The following is a 12393-nucleotide window of genomic DNA, read 5'->3' as shown; positions in this document are numbered from 1 at the left end:
CTGAGGTGGTCTCTTTGTTAGTTCCTAGTTAACACATTCTCACTTCTGTGTTATTAACTATAGCTCAGAGTTCACACATTCTCACCTCTGTTAATAACTATATTTCCGAGTTCAAACATTTTCACCTCTGTGTTATTATTAACTATAGTTCCTAGTTAACCCATTCTCACCGGGGGACTGTTTAAAGTTGGACAACAGTAGAAATGCACACCTGATATTTGCTCAGTTTGAAAAAAAAATGAAAGAAGCGTTTTCTTGTTGATTGTTGATTCTCCTGTCTGGTCTGAATTCTGTGTTGTGTATTGATTCTTCAATATATTTGACACATGAACAATAGGCCTATACTTAATAGCAAAATGTATTATCAAAAGAAAGAAACGTTTTAGATTGGATATTACTTTTCTGGGAGCTGTGCTGTGAATAGGCCTACACAGAAGCGGATCTTCCATAAGACAAACCTAGGCAAGTGCCTAGGGCCCCAACCAAATCTGTCTTTATTAGGGGCCCCCAAATCTGACCCCCCCAGCCATTACTTATGTAAAGTAAAAAAAACAAAAACATTTCTAGTAGAAAAAAATAACAAAAATATCAACATAACGCCGAACTAATGCCTAAATAATAATTTTCCAGCACACATGCCCCCCTCCATTGTGCATTGGACTAGTCCAGAATATGATTACGTAGTAACGCGCGCAGCGCGAAATAACGTACTTCAAACCAAAGCAGAGGGATGGGACTCGGTGAAAATGAAGCGGCGGAATTATGATAGTGGTTGTGCTAAACGAAAACAAAAAGCTGAGAAGAAAAGAATTGCAGATACACTGCCGAAATTGACTTCATTTTTTACACCTGCTGCTGCCACAGCAGCCGCTGCTGAACTTGCGACAGGCTCTGCTGTTGGGGTTCTATACTGCTGCTCACCACTTTTCTCTGATATGAAGACTTTTGAGAAGAAGACAACATTAGGACTTTGTGTTTACAAATGCTTTCTGTCTCACACTCACACACACACACACACACACACACACACACACACACACACACACACACACACACACACACACACACACACACAGACACAGACACAGACACACACACACACACACACACACACACACACACACACACACACACACACACACACACACTGTTTTACTCACATGAAATGGTGAAGGCAACAGGGAAAATGGACATTTGAAGATGGAGAACTTAACCACTTGCACACCTAAACACCCCCCCCCCCTCTGTCTGTCTCTGTCTCTGTCTCTCTGTCTCTGTCTCTGTCTCTGTCTCTGTCTCTCTCTCTCTCTCTCTCTCTCTCTCTCTCTCTCTCTCTCTCTCTCTCTCTCTCTCTCTCTCTCTCTCTCCTGTCACTCACTCACTCACTCACTCACTCACTCACTCACTCACTCACTCACTCACTCACTCACTCACTCACTCACTCACTCACTCACTCACTCACTCACTCACTCACACTGAACCACTGCTTTGCCTGTCTTTCACTCACTCTCACAGCCACTGTTATTCCTGTCCACACACAAAATCTTTTCATTGGTCCTGTTTAAATGTAAATGGTGGTTTTCATAGACTCATATCCATTTTGTATTTTAGTTCTGTTAAGTGCAAGATCATTTTGTATCTCTGGCAGAGAATGGAAATTATTCTCTCTCTCTCTCTCTCTCTCTCTCTCTCTCTCTCTCTCTCTCTCTCTCTCTCTCTCTCTCTCTCTCTCTCTCTCTCTCTCTCTCTCTCTCGTTTGAGTAATAAACATGTAATTTTGGCAAAGGCTGGAGAAATCTGAAACTGATTTTACTGTGGAGAGTTGAGTGGCAGTGCACTATGGGTTTATTGCGATTCTAAGAGTATTGGGATGGTTATTTGTTTTGTGTACGTGTTTCAAAAATGACTATGTCTATATTTAGCCTAGGGCCCCAAAATGGCTAGATCCGCCCCTGGGCCTACATTACGACACTATATCAACCATAAATCTGCTCTAGCTGCTGTTGCGCCCTCAGGCCACTTAGGGTCGCCAGGGCTCCGTACACCTCACGCTCCTCCCATGGATCAGAGATCCCTGCGCAAAGTTCCTTTTCCGAACACCAATCCCGTCGGGAGCAGGGCGGGATGTGGCACTGGTGACGTTTTAACTTTCCTATCCCCCCTGTCATTCCGTCATGGCGGTGGATGTAGAAGCGTCCTGGGCTTGCGTTAAAAGATAGTAGAAAGTTCAGAAGCGAGGTTCTTGGAGATTGTTTTTTGGAGCAGGTTCGATCAGTAAGTGTTTGAGTCTAAAAAACTCTTTAGTTCGCTTTGGACTGCAGAGATTATGTAGACGAATGTTTCCTAGAAGGTGGTGACTTCGTGTAGACTACATGTGTGTCTGCCATCTAGGAAACGTATCGAGGAAACTTACTTTGAAACACGTTGGAGGCTGTTTGTGACCGATCTGTTAAGCGCTCGTCTCCTCGCTCCTGAACTATACCTCAGACCTCCAACGGGCTTGATATAATCCGGGGCCACGTCTCCTCAGACCTCCAACGGGCTGGAAATAGATCCGGGGCCCGGGGGCAAGTCTCCTCAGACCTCCAAGGGGCTGGACATATATCCAGGAGATAGACCCAGGGCCCGGGGCCACCTCGTCCCTTACACTTACACTTTATTCTGCATGGCGTTGGTTTTCCTGGAAGGGGGTCTTAAACTCGAATCCAACATTGTATGTTATTATACCTGTTTATATACAGATTATCTTTGAACATACGTCGAAGTGGTCCTCAATGCGTCCTCAAGTTTTTTTAGGAGTTTCTCTGTACGTTCCTCTGAAATCAGTGCTCGGCTCTGAACGGGTCTGCCCGTTACGATGTGCGTGCGTTCATATTAAGTTTGCCAAAGGGTTGCGAAAGTCTTTGTAATCATCAGATGTCCTGTTGGTTTTCCTTGTTTTATAATTTATAGGCTAACTATCTGTGTGTGTCCTAGTCCACTGATCCTAACCAGAATGTGTGTCCATGTTTCCACGGGTCGGTGTACCGCTGTAGAGCAGAAGTAGTTAGCATTTTGTTACTGAGTAACCAATGAGTAACTGTCTCTTATAGCCAAGTTACAAATGGCTGCTGTTTCAGATGTGTGTTATGCTGATCCACGACAGGGATCTCACTGCCTTAAACTCCAGATGGAGATCACTGCCTTAACCTCATGGAGATCACTGCCTTAACCTCATGGAGATCACTGCCTTAACCTCCACATCGAGATCACTGCATTCATAATGTTATGAGGAGGAATCACAGACATTCACATATCAGGATATTTCCACATTACTCCTCGCAGGCCTTGGTGTGTTGTTATGGGGTTGCTGTCTGACATTTTCCCATCGTTGTAAGTGAAAGAAGGGTCCAGGTTGTCTGGCAGTAAGAGGTGTGGTGACCAGGCCATGAAGAGTCACACAAACAACGACCGTTTTGTCTGCTACTCTGTTGTTAAGTCCTGGTAATGCATGACACATATGGCCTGCAAAGACTGTGTTAGCATGTGGTTGCTACTTGAAGCCTACATGTGTGTCTGCGTTCTAGGAAACGTATCGAGGTAACTTACTTTGAAACATCTGGAGTCTGTACTGCAACCAATCTCTGAAAGAACAAGGCACCACTGTTGTGTCTGCTACTCTGGTGTTATATCCTGGTCATGACACATGCAGCCTACACACACTGGGCTGGCAGTCTATCTTGGAATGAGTCTATTTATTCAGCACTCCTCTTCTTAGGTCTGTATCCAATGTGTCTCAGGACTCTTGGCAGACGGGCACGAGTACCAAACAGTTTATACCCGTGTTGTAAATTCCCCACACTCTGAGGTTATTGCAGCTGCTCTTTAAGTGGGATTAGGGCTGGGCGATATGACGATATCATACCGTGGACGATATGAAAGTGTCTACCGGGAGAGATTTGGCCATATCGTTTATACCGAGAGAGAAAAAAAAAAATAATTTTTTTTATTTTTTTATATTGCACTGCTCTGACTGAAGCAAGGCAGGTGTGAAAAAAAATCTCATTTGTATTGAAGAAACAGTTATATTTTTACCACCAGCTATTTGCACAGCACATAACTTTATTTTATAAGTGTATAATTAGTATTTAAAATATTTGTGTGATGCTGTGATTTTTATTTTATATTACACTGCACTGACTGACAGCCAGGCAGGTGTGAAGCACACCTTGTGTGCTTCACAAGGTGTTTTTTCAATACAAATGTTATTTGTATTGAAAAAACAGTTCAAGGTTTACAAGATGTTTGCACTATATGACACTGCAGTTAATGACAGATTGTTCGCTACTTACTCCTTTGTAAGCATGGAAATTCAAGTTCAAAATAAAAGATAATATAAGATTTTGTCCATATCGCCCAGCCCTAAGTGGGATCCTATCTTCTGCAACCTGCCCAGTTGTTTGTGTGTGTGTGTGTGTGTGTGTGTGTGTGTGTGTGTGTGTGTGTGTGTGTGTGTGTGTGTGTGTGTGTGTGTGTGTGTGTGTGTGTGTGTGTGTGTGTGTGTGTGTGTGTGTGTGTGTGGGGGGGGTCCATAAATGGTCCTTTCTATGTTCCAGTCTCCCGAGGGCCCCATTTGTCATTCTTTGTGTGCAAGAAGAGAGTTCTGATCTATCACGGAGTGGAAAACAGTGAAAACCTTGAAAGGTTTTCCCTGTTTGAAGCCCCAGAGCGGAGATGTGTTGAGGTCCATTAGTGAGTTGGAGGCTTTCCTTACAGTCTGAGTGTGGGTCCTATTTCTGGGAGGCAGGGGGCTGTCAAAAGATTATTCAGATATTGCTGTCGTTGGATGCGCTATCTGCTTCAATGAAGCTTATCTTCAGCCATCTCTGTCTGTCTGTGTTTCTGTCTCCGTCCTCTAACTCTATCTCGCCCTCCCTCCCTCCCTCTCTCCCTCCCTCCCTCTCTCCCTCTGTATGCTTCTCTGGTGCAATGGCACAAGGGTGAACAATGGCCTCCTGTGTGGGTCTGATGGTTCTGCCGCTGGCCCATGGTCGTACACAGAGGGATTCTGTGTTTGAGTGGATCCCAGTTGTCCTGTTAGGAGTCATCCCAAGGTGTAGCTGGCTCTGTCCGGGACCCAATCCCTCCATAGTCCTGCTGGTCCACCAACCAATGACTTAACAAGGTCCGCCGAGATTATCTCCTCAGCTCATGTCCCTAAGGCCTTTGTAAGTCACAGTCGACTGCCTTTATTTAGAGCAACATTATGTCACAGCCTTGTAAAGCAAGGTCCAATCACAGCCATCCTCTTGTATCTCACCATCCGATCATGTCTGGTCACATTTGGACACTCTCATTTTAGAGCCCTCCTGATCCCAAAATGCAACATTTCTGGTTGTACCATGTGTCCTGTTATTAGTCATGCGTTACGCTTTATACTGAGACCTGCTGGTGGGCCACCACAGGGACCTTCTGAGTTCCCCCATCAACCATCGGCTGATGGTGCGTGTTTGGACCTGCTCTGTCTTGGGCTTGTTTGATGTGAAGACTACTACGACTACTGCTGCCTTATCCTGAGTCTCCATCTGGCACGTAGGACCTGTGAAAGAAGACTGATTTGAAAGAGATGATTGGTTTGGACAGGCGCTTTGAAATCTGTGATTCAAGTCTGGGGACAGAGCCTCAACCCGCTGGAACCTTCTCTGGGCAAGGCCTTGGTGGAGGGTTCAACAAGGCCTTGGTGGACCCTTCACCACTGCCTTGGTGAAGGGTCCACCAAGGCTTTGGTGGAGTGTTCACCAAGGCCGTGGTGAACACTCCACTCCAAGGTTCATTTCTGCCATCGCTGCAATCTTGGCAGGTTCCTGTATTGTTTTATTCTGCCTGCTGTGTGACAAGCGTGTAAGGCACTATTTTAATTAAAGTAATTATTATTATTATCAATTGAGCGTGTCATGTCATTGGGAGTATGGCAGGGTGGTATTTTTGCAGTGTGATCGATGATTGCCCTTTCAGCATTTCCCGGTGCATAATCTTTTCTGGCGTCTTTCAGACAATTGTATTTTATAAGGGACTCAGGAACAGATCCTGTGAATCTTGAGCTGCCGAATAATCATGGCCGTCGTTGACGAAAATACAGGTTGAGAAATACGGATAAGCAATGTTATAAAGAAACTTCAGTGGTCGTTTTCATTTCCTGAAGAAGACGTGCCAAAAAAGAGTGTGTGTGTGTGTGTGTGTGTGTGTGTGTGTGTGTGTGTGTGTGTGTGTGTGTGTGTGTGTGTGTGTGTGTGTGTGTGTGTGTGTGAAGTACAACACATCCTTTTGATAGAAGCTCCCGGGATTAAAGGTGTGTGCAGTCTGGGCTGATGTCCAGATGAAGAAAATGGATCTTCAGTCAACTTTGAATGTGCATCACTTCTGTGATGGAGAAAACATTTCTTCACACAGTCTTGGTGACAGGGCCTAGCGGAAATTAGTGTTAGCTTGTGTCCTTTGGCAATATAATGCTTGACACAAAGTCCAAACATTCCTGGACTTTGTGATTTTATTGTCATTGTTGTTTTCATTTGTTGCACTTCTTTCATTGCATCGCATTTGGCTCAGATTTTCCCTAATAACATCTTCAAAACCGTGTTTCAGATTCAGTGTATTCATGATGTGTGCATGGAGTCGTTGAACTGAGCTCTTTTCTTCCAGCGGTGCGAAGATGATGTCTGATGCCAGTGACATGCTGGCGGCGGCTCTGGAGCAGATGGATGGAATCATAGCAGGTAAAGTGGCTCTCCTCCATCTCTCCTCCTCCTCAACCTCTCGCTGGTCATAAAGCACTCCCTCTGCCCTTAAGTGAGCGCTCGTCTCCCATATAAACTCCTGCATCTCTTTGCTCAGAGTTTGGAGTAGTCTTCTTGACCAGTCGGTCTTAACTTTTATACGCTGACTCTAATAACCGGTTGAGTTTAACTGCAGCTTTGAGGTCTCCTGACATGTGCTATGTCCATGCCTGGCCCTGCAGCTGGAGGTCATAGTTGCCATCTGAAGTAAAATGTAATGGGGCATTTTTATGTGTGTGGTTATCAAGCATTCATTTAAGAGTCGTTGACCATCAGGGTTAAAGATCTGAAGCGACCTGTGTGCACTAGCCCAATGTGCTGACGCAGAGTGGCCGCGCTGCCACACTGACCCCTTCAGACGACATGCTAGTCCTACGATTTTTAAAGTCTCCTTCCAGTTACTAATAAACATTAAATTGCATAAACTTGTCATATAGCCATACATTTAGCGTAAATGTTTATTTGTCGAGGACAATGTACCAAAATAAATTAATATCTATGAGAAGAAATACAGTGTATCAGATTATAGCAATGTGCTATAATCTTATAGAACCTTATATTTGCATTTTATTCACTGAGATACATTGAGAGTTAGACAGGGAGGTATGAAGAGGGAGGCCATGCAGCGAGGACCACAGGAATCAAAGCTGGGTCGCTGCGGTAAGTACTGAATGCTACGCGCTCTACCCGGTTAGCCAGCAGGGCTGCTGAAATCCCAGATACCATATTTTTCCCTGACCAATAAACATATTAACTAAATGTGCAGCTGTGTCACTAGTTATATCCCCAGTCTCAGGGGCCCAACAGGTTAAGGTGGGCATTTATTATAACGGTGTACTCCGTTAACCCGCTACGTGCTTGTTATGGATGGTCAACACTACAACATGGCTACTCCATCACAGTGTCTGTCCCCCGGCCTCATGGCCTCCTTCCCGCCTCAGGCTCCAAGGCCCTGGACTACTCCAACGGCATGTTTGACTGCCAGTCGCCCACATCGCCCTTCATGGGCAACCTGCGGGCGCTGCATCTCCTGGAGGACCTGCGCAGCGTGCTGGAGCTCATGGACGACGAGGAGCAGGAGGGCCTGCTCTGCCAGATCCCCCACTCCACCGCCCTCAGCCTGGGGGAGTGGCTGCAGGGACACCTGGTGAGGGGGGGACACACACGCACAAACACTCACACATGCACACACACACACACACACGTATGTGCGCACGCACGTACAAACGCACACGCACGCACGTACACACGCGCACGCACACACACGCGGTCGCACGTGCACAAACGCACACAGATATTAGTTTTGTATTTTGGGGTTTTATATACTGTACATTTAGCACAGGTAATGTAGAACATGAACAATTCATTTGAGGTCAACTAGGCATGTTGTCTCTGGTGGATTTTGATTATCACACTGAGAACAGCCACAGCTTGTAGAATCAGATATGCTGTTAAGTAGCAGGCAGGCATAAATAAGTTCTGTTAAATCCAGAACTTCCTGAAGCTGCAGCCAACCAGGAGAAGTTATGAGAATCTGTTCCTCCCTCTTATCATGTTTCATGCTGCGACCAATCAGCGCTATCGAATCACGTGTTGGCTCTGACTAAATATACATAATGGGTAAACACGGGCCAGCTGTCAGCAGATGAGATCCTCTGACCCAGACTGACAACAGATTTCCTGGTTTCCCTGGACCCATAAACACCTACTGTCAGCACTGTGTGGCTCTGAGGTGAAGCCCTTCACTCAGACATGGACACGTGCCTCTGGGTGTCGACCTGACCCAGCTGGATGCTCTGTGTTTGGGTGACCCTGTCCTCTCCGTCTGCACTCTGCGTTCTGTCCCGTGGTTCCACTGTTTCTTTCTCTGCTGGATCGTCTGGTTCCCCTTCCACAACAACAGACCCCATGTGTTTTATGTTACTTGGCTTGGCTAAGTTTCTGTTTCAGCCAGAGGGCTCATAACTTATCTTTTACTGCTGGTCCTGATTTGGGTCAGAAACACCGCGCCCCGGTTCCTCTCCTACATCACACTCTTGTGAGTGTCCTTCAGATTAGCCGTACATCCTTGTCAAAGAAGAGGTTGCGCTGAGCTGGATGAGCAATATGAAGAACTGGATGAGGCTCTTCACCACAAAGCCCACTCTGTGTAGGCTAGGCACAAGATGTCTGTTCTGGAGAGAGAGAAATTATGTTGTGTCCCAGCAAGTTAGCGATGGAAAACACAGCACTATCTCCAACCCCCTGGGTTGTCCGTGTTACCAACAGCAGGACTGAATGCCATGCTCAATGCCCGAGTTTATGTGGAATGATGTAACTCACCCCAGCAGAGCACTTAAAATCAAGCCTCCTCTTTTTCAGCCATTTAAGGTCTTGTTAGCTGGAGGGTCTTTCAGCTCGCTGCAGCCGTTCTGTCTGCCGTTTGATGTTTGCTTAGCGTCAGAGCCCTAAACCATCACCTTTCTTTATAATGTAGTTCATGGTCAGTCTTCAACTTTCCACTGTATAGTGTTGAACACACACACACACACACACACACACACACACACACACACACACACACACACACACACACACACACACACACACACACACACACACACACACACACACACACACACACACACACACACACACACACACACACACACACACACACACACTACCTCTTTCTACCTCTGAATGATTCCCTTTTCCCTCGTCAGTCTAACGGCCACATCTCCCTGAGCGGCGGGGATCAGTACCAGGAGCGCCTGACCCGGCTGGAGAGTGACAAGGAGTCTCTGGTGCTGCAGGTAGTCCTCACAACACAACACACAGCTGACTGGGGCCTTGGAGTTACTGTCGCTTTCTATGATTACTTGGAAACTAGCTGCTCTCAACTATAATTCTCTCAAGCTATTTCTTTGTTTTCACATCTTTGTGGTCCTTTTTGTGTCTTCAAGCTTTAGTTGCAAAGGATGTAGAAGGAACCAAATTAACTGCATGGAAAGTAGCCCAATAGTTTAACTGTTGATGATACAAGCATAGACAGCAGTACGTATTGGGGACTGCTCACCGCTCCCCTCTGGTCATAAGGGCTCACATGAACACAGAGCTGTCTGCTGGGCTGCAGGTGAGCGTTCTGACGGACCAGGTGGACGCGCAGGGGGAGAAGATCAGAGACCTGGACGTCTGTCTGGAGGACAACCGAGATAAACTCAACAGCACAGAGGAGATGCTGCAGCAGGTGGGGATGCCCTCTGTATTGACGTGAGTCTGGGGAATAACGTCACCAGGATGAAGATCTCAATCCAGTTAATCTCCAATCCTGTGGTTTGTGGATTAAAACAACAGCATTGGGTCGAATGTAAAAATTTAACAATCGGCTCTGGAGATTTCCCCCTGGTTGGGTCTCATCATGCATACGTTGCCATTAGTGCATTGATTTTTTTTTTTTGGATGCTTTGTATTAGGAATCTCTGCCTAAACCCACCTCTACTAAAACATCTCTCTTGATTGGCGTCACATATTGACAAGGGCCTCATCAGATTTTGTGGCCCTTGAGTAATACAGGACTACCACCTTATCATGCACTAGGTGGTATTCACTAGGAAAGATGACATTTATTTCAGGTGCAAATTAATTAATTCACCTGCACATTAATCCCTCAGTTGTTATCGGCCTATTAGAGCCCTCTATTTACCTTGGGTTATTTTCAGAAATAAAATAAAACATTTTGTCTAGTTTCTTTTGATGAGAATAATCAATTTGCGACAATATAAACAGAAAACCGACAGTCAAAGTAGTAATGGTTCACTCTAAGCACTTGAATTAACTATAAATACCCAATAGATTTGAGTTTAGATACTATTTAGTTTCAGTAGAGCGTTATGAGCCGTTATCATTCCTCCTGTATCATGGCATTAGTTTGGTCATAGTGGAGGGCTTCAGCAGCCACGGTGGTACTAAAGTATCCTGCCAGTGCCAGCTGTGCGTGCTGTGCTCCGCTCTGGCTGTCCTGCTGACCTTCACATGGAGCCCCCCTGCCAGGCTCAAAGCCTACATGGACGCTGACCTCCAGCCCCTCCTCTCCCCTCAGGAGCTGCTGTGCAGGGCCTCCCTGGAGACCCAGAAGCTGGAGCTGATGTCAGAGGTCTCCAGTCTGAAGCTCAAGCTGAACGCCATCGAGAAGGAGCAGCGAGACCTGAACCGGTTCGGAGACAGTGAGGTACAGCCAATGACAGCGCTCTGAATCAGGCACCAGCCACTCAGCCCTCGTTTACTGATAGAAGATTAAGGATTGATCCTCAATGCAAGTCTAATGACTTTGTTAAAGCAAAGGATCTGGGATAGGAATCACTGAGAAATGTCTTGACAGGTACTGCAGGTACGTCCAAACAAAAGGCCCAGACAGAAGGGAGAGTAACCAGGCCCCTCGCTCTGCAGGGCCAGGGGCCCCCAGCTCTGCAGGGCCAGGGGCCCCCCGCTCTGCAGGCCAGGGGCCCCCCCGCTCTGCAGGCCAGGGGCTCCCCCGCTCTGCAGGCCAGGGGCCCCCCCGCTCTGCAGGCCAGGGCCCCCGCTTTGCAGGGCCAGAGCCTCAAATCCCCTGGTCAAGCTCTAAGATGAGCCTCACATCCCCTGGTCCAGCTCTAAGATGAGCCTCACATCCCCTGGTCCAGCTCTAAGATGAGCCACACATCCCTTGTTCTAGCCATAAGATGATGGTGAGCTAGGGCTGTGCGATATATCAAATATACTCGATATATCTCCGAAATAGCTGTGTGAGGTACATAAAATTATTATTTTGTAAGTATCGAGTATTTTACGGTCATCTGGGTTTTTTCGAGGGGCAGCCCAGACTTGCCTTGGTTTCTTGTTTCAAACATTCTCCGGTGGATTTCTCCCTCCCTCACGCAGTAACGTGAGTGAGGGGTAAAAAAAGCACTCGCGTCACAGTCTCACCAACCAATCCCACGCGTCATCTAGGTGCGGAAGGAGTGGAACTAATTTTCAACGTTTCTTACGGTTTGCAGCGCCGGCCGGCTCAGTGTAGCATACAGTGTATCCTAAGAAATTCAATCGAGAAATAAAAAATGGAAGCTGACGTACTGCTGATTCCTAATATAACTAATAAGGGATCAGTGATCTGGCAGGTTTTTTTTATATCAAGAGGAGGACGTGGAGCAAAACACGGGATATCGGAATATTCATTTTTTCCCATATCGCACAGCCCTACAAGTGAGCCTCCAATCCCTTGTTCTAGCCATGAGATGACAGTGAGCCACACAGCCCCTGGTCTAGCTCTAAGATGTGTTTAAACATTAGCGGTTGAGTTCATCTTCAACAGTTTCTTCATTTCCTTAGCTAACCCTTTTTAGCCACTTTATGTTTTCTTCATGCTCTTTAATGTTTAAGGTTTACTGCCATCGCACTGAACCCATAATTTTTTATCTCGAAGCTAAATGCTATAATGATGCCGGTGTTCGATGAGAGGAGGGAGATTGTAACATCATTTGTAGTGGAGGACCAGGTAAAATGTATGTTTGTTTTTGCGCTAATGGTCATGAATGCAGAGAGGTGAGATGATTGACACACTTGA

At 46.3% G+C, this 12393-nt stretch overlaps 1 protein-coding gene across 4 annotated transcripts in view; it reads left to right on the top strand.

The window, feature by feature from the left end:
- Positions 1-2110: 2110 nt before the first annotated feature.
- Positions 2111-12393, top strand: part of ppfibp1b (PPFIA binding protein 1b) — a 28237-nt gene continuing 17954 nt past the window's right edge. For 3 of the 4 annotated variants that reach the window (XM_056598060.1, XM_056598058.1, XM_056598059.1), the window contains exons 1-6: positions 2112-2274; positions 6679-6752; positions 7754-7959; positions 9518-9607; positions 9928-10041; positions 10894-11022. In XM_056598060.1, coding sequence (XP_056454035.1) covers positions 6689-6752; positions 7754-7959; positions 9518-9607; positions 9928-10041; positions 10894-11022 — 603 coding nt within the window. In that variant the 5' untranslated portion in view covers positions 2112-2274; positions 6679-6688. Of the gene's footprint in view, positions 2275-6678; positions 6753-7753; positions 7960-9517; positions 9608-9927; positions 10042-10893; positions 11023-12393 lie in introns of all 4 variants that reach the window. The other variant, XM_056598057.1, reaches the window with a different exon arrangement.

This window comes from Gadus chalcogrammus, chromosome 9 (genome assembly GCF_026213295.1).
Source record: "Gadus chalcogrammus isolate NIFS_2021 chromosome 9, NIFS_Gcha_1.0, whole genome shotgun sequence".
Taxonomy (NCBI): Eukaryota; Metazoa; Chordata; class Actinopteri; order Gadiformes; family Gadidae; genus Gadus; species Gadus chalcogrammus.
The sequence above is the reverse complement of the archived record's forward strand: the minus strand, read 5'-3'. Positions and strand labels throughout refer to the sequence as shown.